The sequence below is a fragment of the Lethenteron reissneri genome, chromosome 63 (assembly GCF_015708825.2).
Source record: "Lethenteron reissneri isolate LAM-NWPU_2019-01 chromosome 63, ASM1570882v1, whole genome shotgun sequence".
In the NCBI taxonomy this organism is placed as follows: Eukaryota; Metazoa; Chordata; class Hyperoartia; order Petromyzontiformes; family Petromyzontidae; genus Lethenteron; species Lethenteron reissneri.
This window is the reverse complement of record NC_083841.1, coordinates 2,254,827-2,278,345: the sequence shown is the minus strand read 5'-3', so window position 1 is coordinate 2,278,345 and position 23,519 is coordinate 2,254,827. Positions and strand designations below refer to the sequence as shown.

The following is a 23,519-nucleotide window of genomic DNA, read 5'->3' as shown; positions in this document are numbered from 1 at the left end:
CCGCGGCGACGGTCGACCCGCCGCCTCCTCCGCCGCTCACGCTCACCGTCACGGCGTAGGTGCCGGGCAGCGCGAACTTGTGCCGCGCGGCGGCGCCGCCGGCCACGTCCAGCGGCGCCGCCCCGTCGCCGAAGTCCCAGCGGGCGCGCCAGCCGGCGCCGGGGTCGTGCCAGGGCGCGGCGCGAAACTCGGCCGTCTCGAAGACGCTGACGGGCGCAGGCCGCGGAAGGAGGCTCCCGAGCGGACGGGCGCCGGCGGCGCCACCACGACGCGACCGCACACGGCGCGGCTCGCCGGGTAGCCCGTCGAGCAGACGGCGGCGCAGTCGGGCGCCGCCGGCGGGGAGCCGCCCGCGTCGCCGCACAGGCACAGGAAGTTGAGCGCCGGGTCCGAGGAGAAGTAGGCGAGGCGGCGGCGGGCGCACGCGGCGTTGCAGCCGAGCTCGTCGTGCGCGTCCTCGTCCACGGCCGAGAAGATGAGCGTCGAGGCCGGGCGCAAGCAGGCAACGTAGTCGGCAGCTGGGCGTCAAGCGGGGGGGTCAGGGGGACACGGCGCAGGTGAGACCACCACGACCACCATCGTCATCGTCGTCGTCGTCGTCGCTATCGACGTGATCGTCGTCGGCGTCGTCGTCATCACGGTTGTGACGACGTCGTGGTCCGGCGGTTGGTGGCATCATCATCATCATCACCAGGCAGCATCGTCATGGACAGCATCGTTACACACAGCATTGCTAGATGCATCATGGTCACACACAGAATCACCACACACAACATCGCTACACACAGAATCACTACACATAGCATCGTTACACACACATCACTACACGCAGCATCGTTACACACAGCATTGCTAGATTCACCATCGTCACGCACAGAATCACCACACACAACATCGCTACACACAGAATCACTACACATAGCATCGTTACACACAACATCACTACACGCAGCATCGTTACACACAGCATTGCTAGATGCACCATCGTCACGCACAGCATCACGAGATGCAGCAGCATCGTCACGAGCAGCATCACTGCCATTTGTTGCCGTGCGTGATTCTCTGCGGCGAGCGTGACGTGTCTGTGTGGTGAGCGTGACGTGTCTGTGCGGTGACTGCACGGCGAGCGTTGCGTCCCCCCGGGGCGCCACCTACCGCAGACGGCGCTGGAGAAGTTGGCGGCGGTGACGGGCGTGTGGGCCAGGCGGTCCGGCAGGGCGCACAGCGAGCGCAACGGCCGCGCCAGTACCACTCTGCCAGCGCGCGCCGGCGCCACCAGCCACCAGGGCAGCCACGCCAGCTCACAGCCGCAGTCCAGCGGGTTCCCGCTCACGTCCCTGTGAGGGCGGGACAAAGGCGAAGATCCCCCACCCCCCCCCGTAGCCTTCACAAAGTGTCGGGGCAAGTGCTGTTCGCGTGAGCGTCCACAAAGGCCGACAGAGCGCACGAAGAGGCCAGCACCGGCGCTGATGTTTACACGCCGTGGCAGGTACTCATTTAAGGCTGAGTCCGCCTAGGTGTGGCCCAGTGCCGCTTCAAATATTCGCCACGGTTATACTGGTAGGAACCTCCTGGTTACACCAGCCCACAGGGGATTATTGTGTCCGTCCGTCTGTCATGCAGGGAGGGGCTGGGTGGAGAGGGTGGGGAGGGGCTGGATGGGGAAGGTGGAGGGAGCAGGTAGGAACGTCGGGTTGCTCGGTCAATGGCCAGGGTCAATGGCGGCGTGGTGTATTCCGCAAATATGTCCGACTGTGAGGGCGGGCACAAGCCGGCGTGAGTAGGTCAAATGTTGAGTTTTATAAGGGCACCACGGGGTGACCAGCTCCTCCCCACCCAGCCCCACCCCACCCTCCCCTCCCCACCCAGCCCCTCCCCACCCCTCCCCACCCAGCCCCTCCCCACCCTCCCCTCTCCACCCAGCCCCACCCCTCACATTTTTGGATGCACGACGGACGGACGGACACAATAATCCCTTGTGGGCTGGTGGAACCAGGAGGTTCCTACCAGTATTATCCCCAAGTCCTTGCAACAACAACCTTGTTCCATTCGAAAAACGTGTGGCACTCCTACCGGCTACATCTCTGAGCAGTGCTGCTTGTTGCTGGGCGTTTGACGTTTCGGGCCTGTGCTCAGCAACTGAGTCCACAGATATACAATGCGCGCGCTGCGTGTTGATCTAAGGAAATGCGCTGGCAATCAAATCACTCGGCAGGGGATTGGCGGAGTCGCACAGAGGCCAGAGTCCGCGACGCGACTTACAGCACGGCGAGGCTCGTGAGGTTGTCGAAGACGCCGTTGGGCAGCGTGCCGATCTGATTGTCGCTCAGATCCCTGCGGGAGGAGGAGGAGACACGACGTCCGCTAAAGCGACGACATAGAAGGGGGCCTGGCTGGCCGCGCTCGCTCGCTCACGCCACGCGGAACCGGCGGCGGAGGGGGGAGAACGTACAAACTCCACGCGCCGAGGCGCCAACCCAACGTGGGGATCGAACCCAGGCTGTCGCTGCTCCGGGGGCGGCGCGAGCGTTGCCGCCCCGCCAGAGGTCGCAACCGGGTACCCGATACCCGTACCCTACTCGATACCCGGCTACCCGTACCCGGCCGGGTACGGGTACGGGTAGCCATTTGCGACCCTGGTGCGGCCGGGTACGGGTAGGCCGTGAGTCACCGGTGAGTAACCGTTTGTCACTCATTTCGGGAAGGGTACGGGTCAGGGTAGAGAACGGGTACCCGTACCCGGCCGGGTACGGGTACCCGTTTGCGACCCTGGTGCGGCCGGGTACGGGTACGGATAAGGAATCAAAAACCCGTTTGCAACCTCTGTGCCCCGCCGCCCTACCACCACGCACGCCGCGCGTAACGGCCCCCGCCACCCCCCCGCACCACCGCCGCCGTCGCAACGGTGGCAGCGAGGCTCCTCCCGGCGGCGCGTGCGTGTCCCGACAGGCCCGGCCCAGGACACGCGCCACCCTGGCACCGCACCGCCGCGCTAACCGTCGCTCGTCCCGCGGGGCCGTGACACGGGGAGTGCCGTCCCGGCGACGGGGCGCCACTCACGCGCCTAATCACCCGTCGGGGCTCTCCCGCAAAGACAAAACAAATATCCCCTCCCCGTGTAGCCTTAACAGACTGTTGGGGCAAGTGCGTGTCAGTGCGCGCCTGTGACGCCAGCGCGGCGCACGAGGGGGTGGGTGGCCAGCACCACGCCGGCCGCTTTTGTCTCTCTCTGGTGGCGATGTTTACACAGCGCACCGGGTACTCATTTATGGCTGAATAGACCTCGGGGAGGGCCGTTTCGGATAATCGTCACTGGTGTCGGCCGTGAGCGGGAATCCAACTCGGGACGCCGGGTTCGTAACGCGGCGCGCTAACCGCTCCACCGCCGCTCTACACACTCATGCACGCACGCACACACACGCACGCACACACGCACACACGCACGCACAACACTCCTCACACTCTGCAGAACACGGGGGGGGGGGGCGGAAGAAACAAACTCGACGAAGAAAGTGGCATCAGTCGGGAACGGAAGCCAGGGCCCCCCTTCTCGCTGCGAGGCACGAGCGTTGCCACTGAACCACCACCCCCTGCCGCCCTCAGCACGTCTTTGTTGAGTTCATCTGACTCGTACTCTTTGGTTCTGTCGGTAAAGTCACGTAGGTGTAAGATAAAATTAAAATTAAATCACAAAGTTTCGATTGCAACACAAGCTCTGGTTTTCCCACCTGATGACGATTGCTTGTGTTGCAATCGAAACGTCGTGATTGAATTTTTATTTTATTTTCTACCCACGTGACTTTACCGAAAGAACCAAAGAGTATGGATATCCCTGTAGTCACGAAAACTTTCAAATCTCTGATTAATCTGACTCCTTGCAACGGCCGATGGTTTACCAGCTATTTTACGCGGGAGAAAAACGCGCAAAGACAAAACGATTTTCCCATAAATAGCGTCGCGACAGAGTGTGGCGAGAGACAATTTCCCCGCCGCGTTACCGTATCACTCCGCGTACCGTATCGCTGTACCGCTCAGCTCAAGAAAGTAGTTCGTCGTCTTCCGCTGAGAAGCCGCGTTGTAACGGCGCTCGCGCTCTGCCTTGTAACGTAAGTGACGCGCCGCGTGCGAACACGCGTCGAGCGACGATTTAGGAAGATTGCACAACTGACGAAACGCGGAACTTAGCGGTCGCAGACGAGACGGGACGCACGCGACCCAGGCGGCGCACGGACACGCGACTCACAGCACGAGCAGCGAGGTCATGTCGCGGAAGGCGTGCACGCCGAGGCGGAAGATCTTGTTGTCCGTCAGATTCCTGGGGAAACGCACGGGACGCACGGACAGACACGCACCTTTCACCGCAGGTGACGGCCCACGGAGGCTCGCACACACAAAGCGCTCGGCCAGGAAGCGACCACCAATCACCTCGGCGCTGATCTCGTTAAGGAGCATAAGCCGTCGTCACGCGACACTCCGCTCGTCATCGCTGCAGCGGCGGCGGCGGCTTTTGGCTCAGCCGTCGAAGAAAGACGGTGGCCACGGCATCGCGCGGCGCTTTCAAATGCGCCCTTGCGGCCGTCTGGAATGCTCTTCCTTTCGGTATTAGGAAGCCACATTTTGTGTTTAGTTTGTTGAGCTTCCCCACACTTCTAATTAACACGGTTGGCTATGTACAGTGCGAAAGAAGTTCTATATAAATACATCGCTATTCCTCGCTGTGCCGCTCTATCGATGTGGTGATGTCACAAACCTGCGTGTGTTCTCTACTCCACCTGTTCCTCTCTCTCTGTATCTCTCAGTGCAATTCCCAGCGTGCATCTCTCCTCCACGCTCCTGTCACCATCACCATGGTCTATCCACTGCTCGATGAAGATCATTGTGATGACATTGACCTCTGCGTGCGCGTGTCCTCTAAACCACGTGTTCCTCTCTCTCTGCATCTCTCAGTGCAATTCCCAGCGTGCATCTCTTCTCCACGCTCCTGTCACGATCACCATGGTCGATGAAGATCAATGTGATGACATTGACCTCTGTGTGCGCGTGTCCTCTAAACCACGTGTTCCTCTCTCTGCCTCTCAGTGCCGCCCCGAGCACGCGTCTCTCCGTGCTTCTCTCCCGCACCGAGACCCGGCCTCGTTAAAAACCCGAACTGGAACCGGGGCCGCCGTTCGGCGGGTTCGGTGCGCGTGAGCGTGGAGCCAGGGCGGTCCGGCCCGAAGAACTCACAGCACGGAGAGGGAGTGCGCGACACGCGACAGGACGTCCTCCTCCAACTCCTGGATGTTGTTGTGCGACAGGTCCCTGGCAAGACACGACACACACCAAATACAAAGATCGTCGGTCTCACCTTAACAAACGTTTGGGGCAGGTGCTGCTAGGGAGCACCGATAAAACTCAACCAAAACTCTTCTTGGTTCTTTCGGTAAAGTCACGTAGAAGGAAAATAATAAAGTAATAAAAATAAAACAATAAAATATAATGAAAAAATATTTATTATTTCATTATTTTCCTTCTACGTGACTTTACCGAAAGAACCAAGAAGATGAATCCCTGCAGTCACGAATGCTTTAAATCGAAATTTAACCAAAACTATTTGTAGTTGACCAGGTAAGGCCCACTGACCACGGGTAGAGGTATCACTCGCCACTGACGGTACACGGCCGTGATTCGAACTCAGGTCGCCAGGATCGTAGCGTAGCGCATCGACCACCACACCACCAATCCGCACAACGATACACGCAATCATCGTTGCCATTCGCCACTGACGGTAACGCCACCACGATGCTCGTACCAGGCTAGGTGCACTTTGAGGCAATCGTGTGACATGTGGAAGGCTCGCTACTGACAGGAGGTCACGGGACAGACCCAGCAGGTGCCATGGGTTAACTGCCTGAGATGACTGGCAGTTGCTCCCTACTCTAACTTGCTGCGTTTTAGCCACCCGGCGCTCCGCTCATTGTTGTGAGCATCGCTCCTCTGCCCTCCGTTGTTGTTGGAGGGGGCGACTGCCTTCAACAGCTCAGTAGCAGCGTCCTTCACGGGCATCCTCCACGGACGAACACATAGAACCAGACACGCACGAAGCTAAACCGGGCGTGCTTTCTAGACACCGACGCACAACAATAGGGGGATAATCTGCAATCGCAAGCTGTGCCACTCTTCTCCCATTATGGCAAGAATAACTCTTCGCAGGTCTCACCGCCGCGGCCCAAAGCCACGTGGACGTTCTCGTTCCCCAGTAAGGGCTTGGAAATAATCTCCAGCTACACACATTTTCCACAGCCCCGTGTTTTTGAACGCAATTTCGGATCTCGGACTATTTGATAATTGGTTTTTAACCCTATTATCTGGCAACAAAACTGACACCGTTTTTTACGAGGAGTCATGTTTGCATAGACCACTATACCTGCAGTCATAATGCAAACAAAAAACATAACTCTGATAATGTATGCACTGTCCTTGAAGTTGATTGGTCCACACCCGAGACAGCTTTCCTTAAAGCCTAGTCTCACATGGGTTGGACCAGATGAGGTACCAATGGTGTAAATGCTCAGAATACTTGTTTTCCTCCGTGCGTGCGTCTGCGTGCGTGAGCGGTAGCGCAATGGTTTAGCACGCTGCCCTACGGACCCGGCGACCCGAGTTCGATTCCCGCTCACGGCCACCAACACCGGTGACGATCATCTGAATCGGTCCTGGGCCTCCCCGAGGTCGACTCAGCCTCAAATGAGCACCCAGTGCGATGTAAACATCGCCACTGGGGAGACAAAGGCAGCCGGGCGAGGTGCTGGCCACCCACCCCCTCGTGTGCCACAATGCCGCTAACAGCTAACAGCACTTTCCCCAACAGTCTGTCGAGGTTATACAGTTCAAGGGGTCGTTGCCTTTGTGGGGAGTGGTGGCGCCGAGGTTAGCGCACTGCTCTATGCACCCGCGGTGACCCAGGCTCGCTGGATTCCCCCCGCTCACTGCCAACACTCGTGGCGAGTATGTGAACCGGTCCTGGACCCTCTCCTAGGTCGACTCGGCCTCGAATGAGTACCTGGTGCGGTGTGTAAACATCAGCATTGGGAAGACAAAGGCGGCCAGGGCGCGGTGTCGTGCCAGGGCAGCCTTAACAAACCCGACGTCCTGAGTTCAACTCTCCTACTCTTAGTTCTTTCGGTAAAGTCACGTAGGTAAAAAATTGAAATTAAAATCTGGCTGTGACTGTCCCACCTGATGACGGAGACTTGTGTTGCCTCCGAAACGTCGTGATTTTTATCATTTTATTTGTCTTGATTTTAATTTCATTTTTTACCTACGTGACTTTACCGAAAGAACTAAGAGCATGAATCCTTGCAGTCACGAAAGCTTCAAATCTAGAATTCAACTCTCCTGTTGCTCACGGCAAACCACCGTCGCCGATGAAAAGCTGCATGGGGGATATGTGTGCGTGTGTGCATGAGGGCGCGCACGCGTGTGTGTGTGTGTGTGCGAGCCCCCTTTTCACGCCCGGCTTGTCAAAGATTACGGCTGTACAAACAGGCCCAGGCTCCGGGAGGTAAAACCAACAGCTGAGATAGGCACACTCCACACATAACACACACACGTCTGGTCTGTCCGCGTGTGTGTGTGCTGTTACAGAATCATCATCATCATCCTCCTCCCCATCAGTTCCCCGCGTCCTTGACTAGAAAAAATTTACCCGTAAAAACAAAGTTTTTCACTATAAATCCTTTATATGCGTGGCGGCTAGAGTCCTCTCGTCCTCTGGCTTGAGATGGCTGCCACCTATGGGTCAGATGATTGCTTGCCACCATTAAGCAATTGGTAGTTACATATAATTTTTTTTTCCTAAAAAGTGTAAAATTTTGGAAAATTTTTTTCACGAAAATACACGCACAACGAGTCTGTGTGCAAAATGTCAGCTCGAATGGATCACGGGAAGTGGGTTAAAAAACGACCGAAAGATTTACACGGTCGTAAGCAAGCAACCAAGTGAACTTAATATAAAGGATTTAAAAAGCCACTGCGATTTCCCTGCAACTCAAAAGAGCGTTGAGGCATTGGTGTTCACCTCGTGCTTAACAACAACCCTACAGAGCCAGTGGTGGAATGGTCATGGCTCACACGGTGGGGGTGAGATGACTGACTGCGCTCGTTACACACAGAGTGCTCATCACAAATGAACCACAATCCCTTGCTGATATCGTCAAGGAGCGTAAACCATCAGGCAAAGTCCGCTCATCCTCGCAGCGGCTCTCGAACAAAGACGGTGGTCAGATGCGCTTCTGCGGCCGTCTGGAACGCTCTTCCTTCCGATGTTAGGAAGCCACTGGAACTGTACACTTTCAAATCACCTCGATTAAAAACTAGTTTCTTTACAGCTGCGTTTTGTGTTCAGTTTGTTGTCCCACCCCGCACCTCCGATTAGCACGGTTGGCTACGTACGGTGCGAAAGAAGTTCAACGTGCACACGTAACGATGATCATCTTTCTGCTCTTTCCTTCCGCACTGCTCCACGTCGTCTCTTTCCCCCACGTCCTCACATTCAGCCGGGAAACAAATCATTTGCCGCTGCTGCCGCTGCTGCCGCTGCTGCCGCTGCTGCCGCTGCTGCCGCTGCTGCCGCTGCTGCAGCTGCTGTCGCTGCTGCAGCTGCTGTTGCTGCTACATGTCACGTGGTTGCACAAAAGCACAAATAACAACATCAACAAAAACCGCAACACATTCGTTCGTCAACAGCACCGTGTGATCTTAAAATAGAAAAATGTTTTAATAAACATATCAGAAGCCTCTGCCAGTGGGGATGTGGAGCGGTGGCCCGGCGGTTAGCGCACCGCACCAACCACGAGTGCCGTGGGTGGCATCTGAACCCATCCTGTGGCACCACCTCCACCTCCCACCCTTCCTCACCCCCCCCCCCACCGACCCGCACCGACCAGGGCGGTGAAGTATGGTCAAACGAGCCACCAGTTTGCTCGTTCCCTTCCGCCAGCGACGCGGCGACCCTCCGGCCGACGTGAGTTACGTCAAAAAAGCAGAACTCGCCGCCCGGAATTTTAATTTTAACTTCGTGGAACAAAAATGTCTGTAGTAGCAGCAGCAGCAGCAGCGGCGGCGGCGGCTCCGCTCGCATTCTGTGCCGCTGAGATGATGAACGAGCGTTGGGATGAATCACCCGCTCGCGGCGCGCGGCTGACGGAGTCGAAACACGCGGCGCTGGCTGCACGCCGGGAAATTGACGGAGACTTCTCATCCTCATCGTCCTGCGTGCGCACAGGCGCCGTGGTGCAGAGCAGCTGGGGGGGGAGCGGGGGTTATCCCCTCGACAAAAGACATCTCACTCCACTCCCCTCCACCACGCACTCTCCTACCTCTCCCCTCTCATCTCACTCCACTCCCCTCCACGCACTCTCCTACCTCTCCCCTCTCATCTCACTTCACTCCCCTCCACGCACTCTCCTACCTCTCTTATCTCACTCTACTCCCCTCCACGCACTCTCCTGCCTCTCCCCTCTCATCTCACTCTACTCCCCTCCACGCACTCTCCTGCCTCTCCCCTCTCATCTCACTCTACTCCCCTCCACCACGCACTCTCCTACCTCTCCCCTCTCATCTCACTCCACTCCCCTCCACCACGCACTCTCCTACCTCTCCCCTCTCATCTCACTCTACTCCCCTCCACACACTCTCCTGCCTCTCCCCTCTCATCTCACTCTACTCCCCTCCACGCACTCTCCTACCTCTCCCCTCTCATCTCACTCCACTCCCCTCCACGCACTCTCCTACCTCTCCCCTCTCATCTCACTCCACTCCCCTCCACGCACTCTCATGCCTCTCATCTCTAATCTCACTCCACTCCCCTCCACGCACTCTCCTACCTCTCCCCTCTCATCTCACTCCACTCCCCTCCACGCACTCTCCTACCTCTCCCCTCTCATCTCACTCGATTCCCCTCTACGCACTCTCCTGCCTCTCCCCTCTCATCTCACTCCACTCCCCTCCACGCACTCTCCTACCTCTCCCCTCTCATCTCACTCCACTCCCCTCCACACACTCTCCTACCTCTCCCCTCTCATCTCACTCCACTCCCCTCCACGCACTCTCCTGCCTCTCCCCTCTCATCTCACTCTACTCCCCTCCACAAACTCTCCTGCCTCTCCCCTCTCATCTCACTCTACTCCCCTCCACGCACTCTCCTGCCTCTCCCCTCTCATCTCACTCCACTCCCCTCCACGCTCTCTCCTGCATCTCCCCTCTCATCTCACTCCACTCCCCTCCACACACTCTCCTACCTCTCCCCTCTCATCTCACTCCACTCCCCTCCACAAACTCTCCTACCTCTCCCCTCTCATCTCCCTCGACTCCCCTCCGTGTACCCGAATGCAACAATTGATTACAAATAATAATGCCATTTGGGTTTACCCGGCAAAGCCTCGCCGAGTCTCAAGACTCGTCCGCAGGAGGTTCCTCCTACACCGGGGTTACTTGGCCAGGAATTCCCAGCGCGCGCGGGGAGAGAAAGTACAAACGCAACACAGAAGGCGCCCGAGTCGGCAATCGAACCCAGGCCCCTTCTGCGCCAAGTGAGCCGCGAGGAGTGTTACCGTCACGCTGCCACCAACCACCCTGCCACCGCCACGCAACAAAAGGTTGAGGAGGAGAAGCAGTGCCCTAGCAACGCCCCAACTCGCCCGCTCGCTCATCGCGCACGCCTCTTGGACATTCACGAGGCGATGAGAACGCAAGGCACTCCGTGCGCCCGCTCATCAATGGAACTCAAGCGCCCTCACGCCGCTTGCCCCTGGAAACCGGCAAGTCCGGGCAGCACCCGCGTGTCCACGCGCACGGGCAGCACCAGCGGGGAGGGCTGCGCAAACGCCGGAGGGCGGCAGAGCCAGCGGCCCCCCGCTCGCCACTTCACCTCCACGCTTACAAAATCGCAAGTGTGTGCACAAGCGCCCGCTTTGCCTTATTCACGCTCGCTGAAGACGCAAAGACAGCTCCCGTTTCCTGCTGCCTCGGCCGAGTGTTGCTGGACGTGCGTTTTAAACAAGGCTGGGTGGTTGTGAGAGACCGAATCTTACTCATAGATTCACGCAGAGACCCACGGTGGAGACCCGCAGACTCACTTAGAGACCTGTAGATTCAGAGCCAAATAGGGACCCATAGTCGAGACCCACTGCCTCATCTATTCACACAGATCTATAGTAGGGACAGATAAACTCATACAGGAACCCATGGTAGCGACTCAATGACTCACAGAGTCCAATAAAACCTCACAGTAAAGAACCGTAGACTCACACAACTACCCAGAGACCCATGATAGACTCATGGAACCAACCAGTTACATCGAGACCCACAGTAGAGACACATAGACTCGATGACATAAAGACCCACAGTCACACAGAGACCCTTGGTAGATACGCATAGACTCATAGATTAACATTGAGACCCATATACCCACATCGAGGCTTATAGCAGAGACCCATACACTCATGAACCCAGCATAAAGACCCCCGCTCTGTGCTAAACAGCAGCAGCAGCAGGCCGTGTTGACACAGAGAGACACTGGGTGCAGTCATCTCTGCATCTCGTCACAGCTTCTATCACGTGGGGCCGTTGCTAAGCAGGGTCAGGCCTGGCGAGTCTTTGGACGGAGAGGTCACGCACCGACATTCCCAGATATCTCTCCTCCGTCACCACCAGCTACTGGCGAATTCCTCGCGGAACGAAAACCGCCGCAGATACCGCAGGAGTGAAAGGGGCAGTGTTCCTTCTTAAATAGCCGTTACCCATTACATCGCCACTGTGCTGAACTTTTTTCGGCAGTAAACTATAAACTAAACAAATTTTTTTTTCGATTTAAAGCTTTAGTGACTGCAAGGATTCATCTTCTTGGTTCTTTCGGTAAAGTCACGTAGAAGGGAAATAATAAAATAATAAAATAAAACATTATAAAATAATTCTCACGACGTTTCGGCCACAACGCAAGCAGCCGTCCTCAGGTGAAGAACAGGTCTGTCGGAAAGACAGTCTGGGTCAAATCAAGTCAGACGCTGTCTTTCCGACAGACCTGTTCTTCACCTGAGGACGGCTGCTTGCGTTGTGGTCGAAACGTCGTGAGAATTGTATTTTATTATGTTTTATTTGTTTTATTTTATTTTACCAGGTAAGGCCCACTGAGCTAGGTAGCTCTTTCAGAAGAGGCCTGGCCATAAATGATAGCTCAACAAAGTGGCTTATCGCGTGGAAAATGTAAAGCATGCTAAATACTCTCAATAAACGCACGCAAATATGGATGGAAACACCGGAGGACCCGGAGAAAAATCCACGCGACCACGGGGAGAGAGAGAGAGACACGCAAACTCCAAATATACAGACAGATGTCAGGGTCGGGATCGAACTCACAACCTCTTGCATACCAGGCGAGGTAGACTCCATGGTGGTCATCCGACGTAGTCATTTTAATCAATAAATGACAGTGAAACTTACAGCGTGAATTATTACGCTTTTTTACCCAGAAATGTCCCATCGAGTCTCAAGACCGATTTTCAGGAGGGTCCTGCCGAATTTTTGCAACGGCGGTGGCGATGTTGCCGCTATGTGCAATGACAACGATGTAATTTGCGGACAGTTTTCAATTTTGCAGACCGGTTTCTCTTTTCGCTGTGGGTGTGAACTGGAGCTCCACGGAGAAAACCCACGGCGCGCGAGGGGGCAACGCTCGATCCATCAGCCACGCAGATGGAAACAGGCGGCGATTGATCCGCTTGCTTTACTGGATGCACGACGGACGGACACAATAATCCCCTGTGGGCTGGTGGAACCAGGTGGTTCCTACCAGTATAAGCTACTTCGTTGGGCTATCATTTGTGACTGCTTCTGAAACAGAGATACATAGCAGCTCAGTGGGAGTCTTACCTGGTAAAATAAATACAAAATATGTTGAGTGTATAGTTTAGTTCTAGATTTGAAGCTTTCGTGACTGCAAGGATTCATATTCTTAGGTTTTTTCGGTAAAGTCACGTGGATAAAACATTAAAATTAATAAAGTAAAATAAAATAAAAATCACGACGTTTCGGAGGCAACACAAGCCTCCGTCTTCAGGTGGAACCGTCACAGCCACGACAGCTGTATTAATTTTAATGTTTTACCTACGTGACTTTACCGACAAAACCTAAGAATATATATAGTTTAGTTTAAACTGACACAGAAACCGAGCCAGAAACCTAAGAAATCGAGAGGGAAACCCATCAAGCGGACGGACAGAAACACTGAACTCTCACGCTGGCAAGGGCAAATCGACTTGTGGACAACATAGTTGCTTAATGAGCTTGTGTATCAGCAAACAGGAGGCTGTCACCGCTTTAGTGAACACCGATTTCCTAACTCGATCGACCTTCTGTGTGTAGTTGGTATATTCTCTCCCACACTGTCATGCATGGGTTTCATCTGGGTTCTCTGCTTAACTCCTATAATAATCATAATATAATAATCATAATATAATAATCATAATATATTTCGATTTAAAGCTTTCGTGACTGCAGGGATTCATCTTCTTGGTTCTTTCGGAAAAGTCACGTAGAATGGAAATAATAAAATAATAAAAATAAAACACAATAACATAATTCTCACGACGTTTCGGCCACAACGCAAGCAGCCGTCCCTCAGGTGGAGAACAGGTCTGTCGAGAAGACTGAATGATAGAATTATTTTATTATGTTTTAATTTTATTATTTTATTATTTCCATTCTACGTGACTTTACCGAAAGAACCAAGAAGATGAATCATAATATAATAATCATGTAATTGGCATTGGGCCAATCTCAATCTCAGATCACTCGTGGAAATTAAGACCCTCCTGAATTTCTCCGCCAACATAAACTTTAAGAAACAATGCTGATAAAGCACCTGCACATTGCTTCGTTGGGCTAACACAAACAGCAACACATCGCCCCCCTTAACTGTGACAACAAAAACTTTCCAGGACCCGCCTGAAAAGAATGCGAGCCTTAAGAGTTGACGAGGCTTTAAACCCTGGGTGAACAAAGCGCAAGCGATCGTAACGATGAAAATAAAAAATATTAAATTTCGATTTAAAGCTTTCGTGACTGCAGGGATTCATCTTCTTGGTTCTTTCGGTAAAGTCACGTAGAATGGAAATAATAAAATATTATTTTATTATTTTTATTTTTATTATTTTATTATTTCCATTCTACGTGACTTTACCAAAAGAACCAAAAAGAAAAAAAATATTAATTTAGACCAATCTTGATGTGAAGCTGGGTAAAGTCACGTGGGTATAAAATCAAACAAATCACGACGTTTCGGGCCCAACACAAGCGTCCATCATCAGGTGTAGCTCCCTTGAGCTACACCCATTTCAAATCATTTAAAAGTCTGCCTCAGCAGCAGACCACGCTGCTTTCCCACCTGATGATGGACGCTTGTGTTGTCGTCATTTATTTTATTTTATTTAGCCCGCAGGAGGAAATCCGATGACCTATGAAGCTCTTCTTCACAGATGTCCAGTAGGGGCACGGGGTCAAGAGAGTGACAACAACAAGCACAGAGCTAAGCAAGCCACTAGAAACAAATAGAACATTGCAAAAGTAAATCAATTCCTGCCGATCTTTCAGCACTAAATGCAAGCTGGGGCCAGGCAGCAACACAACAACAACAACAAGAGTCCCAGACCACAGCAAGACAACAACAACCACAACAACACGGTCCCTCAATACAATTGCACAACGATAGGCACGACTACCGCAGCAAGCAAACCTTCCATGCGGAATGTCCCCTCTCTCACTGCGGAGCACCATCGTACAGGGCTGGTTTCTCCTCCCACGGACTCACCACCACCACTACCACCACCACTACCACCACCACTACCACCACCACTACCACCACCACCACTACCACCACCACTACCACCACCACTACCACCACCACCACTACCACCACCACCACTACCACCACCACTACCACCACCACTACCACTGGTCACGCTGTACAAGCCGGCTGCTGACCGGTGACCCACGACACCGATACACTTCATCTGGCGTGGCACCGCCGAGACCCACTTTTGGTGAAAGTGCAATCGCTGATCCCCAAGCGCTCCAACGCGCTCCGCTCAACCCCAACGTGGGGCTATGTTTCAGCATCCGGGATGTTTTTGCCAAAATTTTACCAGAAATATTTAACAATCTACGCGTTGGTTCGTTGGTTCGTGCGTTCCTCAATCCGCTTGGCCTGGCGAAGGTCGCGGCGGCAGCAGCGTGTTGAGTACGGAAGTCCAGACCTGCCTGTCCCTGGCGACGGACTCAAGCACGACTACACTATACACTACACTACTATACACTACACTGTACACTACTATACACTACACTATACACTACACTACGACACACTACCACACTACTACACACTACTATACACTACACTATACACTACACTACTATACACTACTATACACTACACTATACACTACACTACTATACACTCTACTATACACTACACTAAACACTACACTACTATACACTACTACACTACTATACACTACACTACTATACACTACACTACTATACACTATACTACTATACACTACTACACTACTATACACTACTATACATTACTACACTACTATACACTACACTATACACTACACTACCATACACTACTACACTGCTATACATTACTACACCACTATACACTACTACACTACTATACACTACTACACTATACACTACACTACTATACACTACTATACACTGCTATACACTACACTACAAAACACTACTATACTACTACACACTATTATACACTACTACACTACTATACATTACTATACTACTACACACTACAACACTACTATACACTACTACACTACACACTACTACACATTACTACACTACTAGTGTAGAGAAATTTGACGTCACATCAACACGTTCTACTTAATTAAATAGACTTTTTAATAAATGTTTTCTCCTACAACACCAGACTGCAGCGCCACATTAAATACGCACTACAATGACAATAGTTTAAAGCGATTTGAAGCATGTTTTATTTTGGGGGGGGCAGAGCTTTGTGACGTCATATTTGAGGGGGGGGGGTCTGACTTTCTATGACGCCGTGTGACGAAGGGTGGGGGTGGGGGTGGTCAAAAATCGTCCAAAATTGCGTGACGTCATTTATGGACGACCCCATAAACAGAGGCACACAGGAATCTCGTGTACGCATTTCCTGTACCGTGTAACGAGAGTCAATGACCTCTCAGGAAGGCCAGCACAATGTCCCCCCCCCCTCTTGTCAGCCTGCACACAAACAAGAAAAAGATCCCACCCCCCCCTCCCAGTGCAGCCTTCACAGACATTTGGGGGAAGTGCTGTGAGCAAGCAACGACCTATGAATGCCGGGGCAAGGCACGTGAGCGGGTGGTGGGTGGCCAACACCATCCCGAGAGTGGTAATGTCTACACACCGCACAAGGCAACTCATTTGGGGCTGAGTCGACCGAGGGAAGACTCAGGACCGGTTCAGATAGTCCGTCACTGGTGGTGTTGGGGGCCACGAGCGGGGTTCGAACTCGGGTCGCCGGGTTCCTAGCTCAGCCAGCTGCACGCACACGACAAAGACAAAGCTCCCCCGTATAGCGTTAGGACTGCCTGGGCGGCAAGTGTTGTTAGCGAGCACCTCAGCCATTTAACATTATACCAAGCTGCACCGTGCACAAAATCATTTGGCACGTGTCGTGACGCGTCCTACAAGATCTGACCGTGTCCTACAAGATCTGACCGTGTCCCACAAGATCTGATCGTGTCCCACAAGATCTGACCGTGTCCCACAATATCTGATCGTGTCCTACAAGATCTGACCGTGTCCTGCAAGATCTGATCGTGTCCTACAAGATCTGACCGTGTCCTGCAAGATCTGATCGTGTCCTACAAGATCTGACCGTGTCCCACAAGATCTGATCATGTCCTACAAGATCTGACCGTGTCCCACAAGATCTGACCGTGTCCTACAAGATCTGATCGTGTCCTACAAGATCTGACCGTGTCCCACAAGATCTGATCGTGTCCTACAAGATCTGACCGTGTCCCACGAAATCTGACCGTGTCCCACAAGATCTGATCGTGTCCTACAAGATCTGATCGTGTCCCGCAAGATCTGACTGTGTCCTGCAAGATCTCACCGTGTCCTGCAAGATCTGACCGTGTCCCACAAGATCTCACCGTGTCCCACAAGATCTGACCGTGTCCCACAAGATCTCACCGTGTCCTACAAGATCTGACCGTGTCCTACAAGATCTGACCGTGTCCTACACGATCTGATCGTGTCCTACAAGATCTCACCGTGTCCTACAAGATCTCACCGTGTCCTACAAGATCTGACCGTGTCCTACAAGATCTCACCGTGTCCTACAAGATCTGACCGTGTCTTAAAAGATCTGACCGTGTCCCACAAGATCTCACTGTGTCCCGCAAGATCTGATCGTGTCCTACAAGATCTGACCATGTCCTACAAGATCTGACCGTGTCCTACAAGATCTGACCGTGTCCTACAAGATCTCACCGTATCCTGCAAGATCTGACCGTGTCCTGCGGCCGTCTGGAATGCTCTTCCGTCCGATATTAGGAAGCCACTAAATCTAGATTGAAAAGAATTTCTTTAGAACGAATTTTTGTATTTAATTTGTTGTCCTTCCCCCGCACCTCCGATTAGCACGGTTGCCTACTACGCTGTGAAAGAAATTTGACGTACGTACAGCAACACGCGCACGACACGATGGACCCATCGCAGAGCTCTCTGCACCGGTGTATTTGGCTGCATCGCTTCGTGCGGTGGGGGTTGGTCGGGGGTTGGAAGCGGTGACCAGAACTTACTTTGAATAGGTTAATCATAAGCCTGCCGCCTCCCCCTCACCACCACCGCCGCCACCGCTGCTGCCGTCACCACCACCGGGCCACCACCATCCACCACCACCAAAGCCACCACCACCCCCACCACCACCAACTGCTACCACCACCATCACCACCACCAAAGCCACCACCACCCCCACCACCACCAACTGCTGCCGCCACCACCAAAGCCACCACCACCAAAGCCACCACCACCCCCACCACCAACTGCCACCGCCACCACCACCATCATCAAAGCCACCACCAAGACCACCACCATCGCTACCACCACCTACGCCACCACCACCACCGCCAAAGCCACCACCACCGCCACCACCACTTGAAACATTGCGATCAAGCAGGACCCTCCCTCCATGACGCGGTTCAGTAGGAACCCACGAGCCGGGCTTGCCCAAGATGACGAGAAGGAAGAACGCGATGGAAGCGGAGAGAGAGCCCGCCAACACTCACAGCGGAGCGATGTGTCTCTCTCTCACACGGGCCACGCTCTCAGCAACCGCGACCAACGCGTGGACGCTGACCACCACCATGCCGTCGTGCCCAATTCTGGCCCCAGCACTCACACCAATGACACTAACATGTTAACACTGACACCAATGACACTAACATGTTAACATGACACCAGCACTGACACCAATGACATTAACATGTTAACACTGACACCAACATTGACACCAATGACACTAACATGTTAACACTGACACCAATGACATTAAAATGTTCACACTGACACCAATGACACTAACATGTTAACATGACACCAGCACTGACACCAATGACACTAACATGTTAACATGACACCAGCACTGACACCAATGACATTAACATGTTAACACTGACACCAGCATTGACACCAATGACACTAACATGTTAACACTGACACCAGCATTGACACCAATGACACTAACATGTTCACACTGACACCAGCACTGACATCAATGACATTAACATGTTAACACTGACACCAGCACTGACATCAATGACATTAACATGTTAACACTGACATGTTAACATTGACACCAATGACACTAACATGTTAACACTGACAACACAACAACAACAACCGCTGATCGCCACTAAGTGACAGTGACGTCACCACGGCGCCTGTGCCAGGCCAAGTGCACCTTGAGGCCACGTGAAGTGTCGCACGCTCGCTGGCAGGAGGTCAGGGAACAAACCCTGCAGGTGCCACGGGTCGACTGACTGAGATGACCGAGATGACTGGCTGATGCACCACCTGTACCAACTTGCTGTGCTTTAGCCACCCGGCGGCGCTCCGCTCGTTGTTGTGAGCGACTGCCTCCAACTGCCCAGTAGCGTCCTTCACGAGCCTCCTCCACTGAGGCCGATCTTGACACCGCTGGTACCAGTCATCGGCAAGTCCACTCAGCTCCACATCCTCCCGTACCACATCACTCCATCTCTTCTCTAGCCTGTGCCTCCTGTACCACATCACTCCATCTCTTCTCTAGCCCGTGCCGCGCCCGTTTAGCCCCCTCGATCCGGCCGAACAAAAGCTGTTTAGGCATGCGGTGGCTGGGCATGCGGGCTACATGACCCAGCCAACGCAGCCTTGCCTGCCGGAGCTCACCGATGGGACTTTGCCCAGATCTTTCAAGGTGTCAGCGCTGGTGGTCAGCGTTGGTGTCAGTGTTGACATGCTGGTGTGTGTGCGTGAGCATTGGTGTGATTGTTGTGACGGTGTGGCCACACGTGTGGTCAGTGGTGACCCTGGCACGCAACAATCACACCCAGAGCCCACTCGCAGTGAGGAGGTGCTGCTGTGTCAGTGTTGATGTGTCAGTGTTGATGTGTCAGTGTTGATGTGTCAGTGTTGGTGAGTCAGTGTTGGTGAGTCAGTGTTGATGAGTCAGTGTTGATGAGTCAGTGTTGATGTGTCAGTGTTGATGTGTCAGTGTTGGTGAGTCAGTGTTGGTGAGTCAGTGTTGATGTCTCAGTGTTGATGTCTCAGTGTTGATGAGTCAGTGTTGATGAGTCAGTGTTGATGTCTCAGTGTTGATGTCTCAGTGTTGATGTGTCAGTGTTGATGTGTCAGTGTTGGTGAGTCAGTGTTGATGTGTCAGTGTTGTCCGCGACACGCTGCCCATCACACTCACAGTGACGAGGTGTTGTCGGGCAGTAGAGGAGGCAGCCGCTGCAGTTCTCCCAGCGTGCAGTTCACCGAACACTCCGCGGGCAGCAGCGGGGGCAGAGGGCAGCGGCAAGTGCAGGCGACGGGGCAGCTCAGACTCCCCGTGCTGCCCACAGCAGCTACTGGAGGCGCCATCCCGACCATCATCAGCGTCATCATCATCAGCAGCAGCAGGAGGAGGAGAGTCCCAGGGGCAGTCCCGGGGCAGCTGTGCTGCTGCTGCTGCTGCCCTGGCTGCTGCTGCTGCTGCCCTGTCATCACTTCACAGTGGCAGGCAGCGCGCATGCCGCGGGGTGTCTCATAGTCGTGGATACGAACTGATGATGATGATGATTGTAATGATTATGTTGGCTTATGATGATGATGATGAGATTGATGATGAGATCGATGATGATGAGATTGATGATGATGATGATATTATGAGATTGATGATGATATTGATGATGATGAGATTGATGATGAGATTGATGATGATATTGATGAGATTGATGATGAGATTGATGATGATGATGAGATTGATGATGAGATTGATGATGATGAGATTGATGATGATGATGAGATTGATGATGATGATGAGATTGATGATGATGAGATTGATGATGAGATTGATGATGATGAGATTGATGATGATGATGAGATTGATGATGATGATGAGATTGATGATGATGAGATTGATGATGATGAGATTGATGATGATATTGATTATGAGATTGATGATGATGAGATTGATATTATGAGATTGATGATGATGAGATTGATGATGATGAGATTGATATTATGAGATTGATGATGATATTGATTATGAGATTGATGATGATGAGATTGATGATGATGAGATTGATGATGATGAGATTGATGATGATATTGATATTATGAGATTGATGATGATGATATTGATTATGAGATTGATGATGATGAGATTGATGATGATGAGATTGATGATGATGAGATTGATGATGATGAGATTGATATTATGAGATTGATGATGATGATATTGATTATGAGATTGATGATGATGAGATTGATGATGAGATTGATGATGATGAGATTGATGATGATGATGATGATATTGATTATGAGATTGATGATGATGAGATTGATGATGATGAGATTGATGATGATGATGATGATATTGATATTATGAGATTGATGATGATGATATTGATTATGAGATTGATGATGATGAGATTGATGATGATGAGATTGATGATGATGAGATTGATGATGATGAGATTGATGATGATGATTGATGATGATGAGATTGATGATGATGATGATGATGAGATTGATGATGATATTGATATTATGAGATTGATGATGATGATATTGATTATGAGATTGATGATGATGAGATTGATGATGATGAGATTGATGATGATGAGATTGATGATGATGATGATGAGATTGATGATGATGATGATATTGACGGTGATAATTTTCCGCTGTGATGGATCGGATGTCTGGTGGAGCAAGTCCCAAGCGGAATCATTCAATTTGAAACGACAGCAAGTACGCCGACTACAATGAGAATCATCACAATTATAACTTGATGCGCTTGTGATGATAATCGTATCGTTAACTACAACGTCAATTGCATTTGTTGTTAACTTCTAAACAATCCGATTGAAGATGACCATTATTACGTCGCTACTAAAGTGGGTCATTGTAACAACAACAACAAATGCGTTGCCACAAATTAATTAACACGTAAATAACAACATTAACACCGTTATCGTTATTAATATTGATAACAACTTCATCCACTAATCAAAAGTGCGACGCCCCAAATCGGGAGATACAAAGACGGACGTGGCGGGGGGGGTAAGGTTGTAGCGGTAGTTGTAGTTAGTGGCTGTAGTTGTCAGGCTGTAGTAGCTGTAGTAGCAGCTGTAGTAATAGTAGCTGTAGTAGTAGTTGTTACAGCAGTAGTAGATGTAGTAGTAGCTGTAGTAGCAGCTGTAGTAGTAGTAGCTGTAGTAGTAGTTGTTACAGCAGTAGTAGCTGTAGTAGTAGTTGTTACAGCAGTAGTAGCTGTAGTAGTAGTAGCTGTAGTAGTAGTTGTTACAGCAGTAGTAGCTGTAGTAGTAGCTGTAGTAGTAGCTGTAGTAGTTGTTACAGCAGTAGTAGCTGTAGTAGTAGTAGCTGTAGTAGTAGTAGCTGTAGTAGTAGTTGTTACAGCAGTAGTAGCTGTAGTAGTAGCTGTAGTAGTAGCTGTAGTAGTAGCTGTAGTAGTTGTTACAGCAGTAGTAGCTGTAGTAGTAGTAGCTGTAGTAGTAGCTGTAGTAGCTGTAGTAGTAGTAGCTGTAGCAGTATGTTGTTGCCGCCTGTAGTTGTGGAGGTTGTTGCCGCCTGTAGTTGTTGCCGCCTGTAGTTGTGGAGGTTGTTGCCGCCTGTAGTTGTGGAAGTTGTTGCCGCTGCCTGTAGTTGTTGCCGCCTGTAGTTGTGGGGTTGTAGTTGTGGAGGTTGTTGCCGCCTGTAGTTGTTGTTGCCGCCTGTAGTTGTGGAAGTTGTTGCCGCTGCCTGTAGTTGTTGCCGCCTGTAGTTGTGGGGTTGTAGTTGTGGATGTTGTTGCCGCCTGTAGTTGTGGAGGTTGTTGCCGCCTGTAGTTGTGGGGTTGTAGTTGTGGAGGTTGTTGCCGCCTGTAGTTGTGGGGTTGTAGTTGTGGAGGTTGTAGTTGTTGCCTGTAGTTGCGGAGGTTGTTGCTGCCTGTAGTTGTGGGGTTGTAGTTGTGGAGGTTGTTGCCGCCTGTAGTTGTTGCCGCCTGTAGTTGTTGTTGCCGCCTGTAGTTGTTGCCTGTAGTTGTGGAGGTTGTAGTTGAGGAGGTTGTAGTTGCCGCCCGCGCTGTCTCGGATCACTCCTCGCGGCCGCCCCGGGGCCGTGACGCCTCGCCCCGGGGCGCCATGGTGACCGTGACGTCACGCGGCCACGCCCCCTCAACCCCTCCCCTTAACCCCCTCAACCCCTCCCCTTAACCCCCACACCCCCTCCCCTCACTTCCCCTCAACCCCCTCAACCCCTCCCCTCATTCCCCCTCAACCCCTCCCCTCACTCCCCCTCAACCCCTCCCCTCACTCCCCTCAACCCCTCCCCTCACTCCCCTCACTCCCCTCAACCCCTCCCCTCACTCCCCACAACCCCTCCCCTCACTCCCCACAACCCCTCCCCTCACTCCCCACAACCCCTCCCCTCACTCCCCACAACCCCTCCCCTCACTCCCCACAACCCCTCCCCTCAACCCCCTCAATCCCCTCAACCCCCTCAACCCCCTCAACCCCCTCAACCCCCTCAACCCCCTCAACCCCCTCACTCCCCTCAACCCCCTCAACCCCCTCAACCCCCTCACTCCCCACAACCCCTCCCCTCAACCCCCTCAACCCCCTCAACCCCCTCACTCCCCTCAACCCCCTCAACCCCCTCAACCCCCTCACTCCCCTCACTCCCCTCACTCCCCTCAACCC

At 52.5% G+C, this 23,519-nt stretch overlaps 1 protein-coding gene across 1 annotated transcript; it reads right to left on the bottom strand.

Annotated features, from left to right (window-relative positions):
* Positions 1-48: 48 nt before the first annotated feature.
* On the bottom strand, positions 49-22,940 carry LOC133358804 (leucine-rich repeat-containing protein 4B-like). Its single transcript, XM_061577251.1, has 6 exons — positions 20,027-22,940; positions 5,227-5,301; positions 4,244-4,315; positions 2,263-2,334; positions 1,156-1,337; positions 49-518 (listed from the first exon to the last, which is right to left on the bottom strand). Exons 1-6 carry the CDS (start codon positions 20,344-20,346, stop codon positions 49-51), a joined length of 1,191 nt encoding a protein of 396 aa, XP_061433235.1. The 5' UTR covers positions 20,347-22,940.
* Between the last annotated feature and the right edge of the window lie 579 nt (positions 22,941-23,519).

Bases quoted from the DNA above. Each gene is read 5' to 3' on its own strand.
- LOC133358804 (XM_061577251.1), bottom strand. From the start codon at position 20,346: ATGCGCGCTGCCTGCCACTGTGAAGTGATGACAGGGCAGCAGCAGCAG. The intron at 5,302-20,026 runs GTGAGTGTGATG...GTGTCTTGCCAG, and splicing joins CCCGACAACACCTCGTCACT to GGACCTGTCGCACAACAACA. The intron at 2,335-4,243 runs GTGAGTCGCGTG...CTCCTCCCGCAG, and splicing joins ATGACCTCGCTGCTCGTGCT to GGATCTGAGCGACAATCAGA.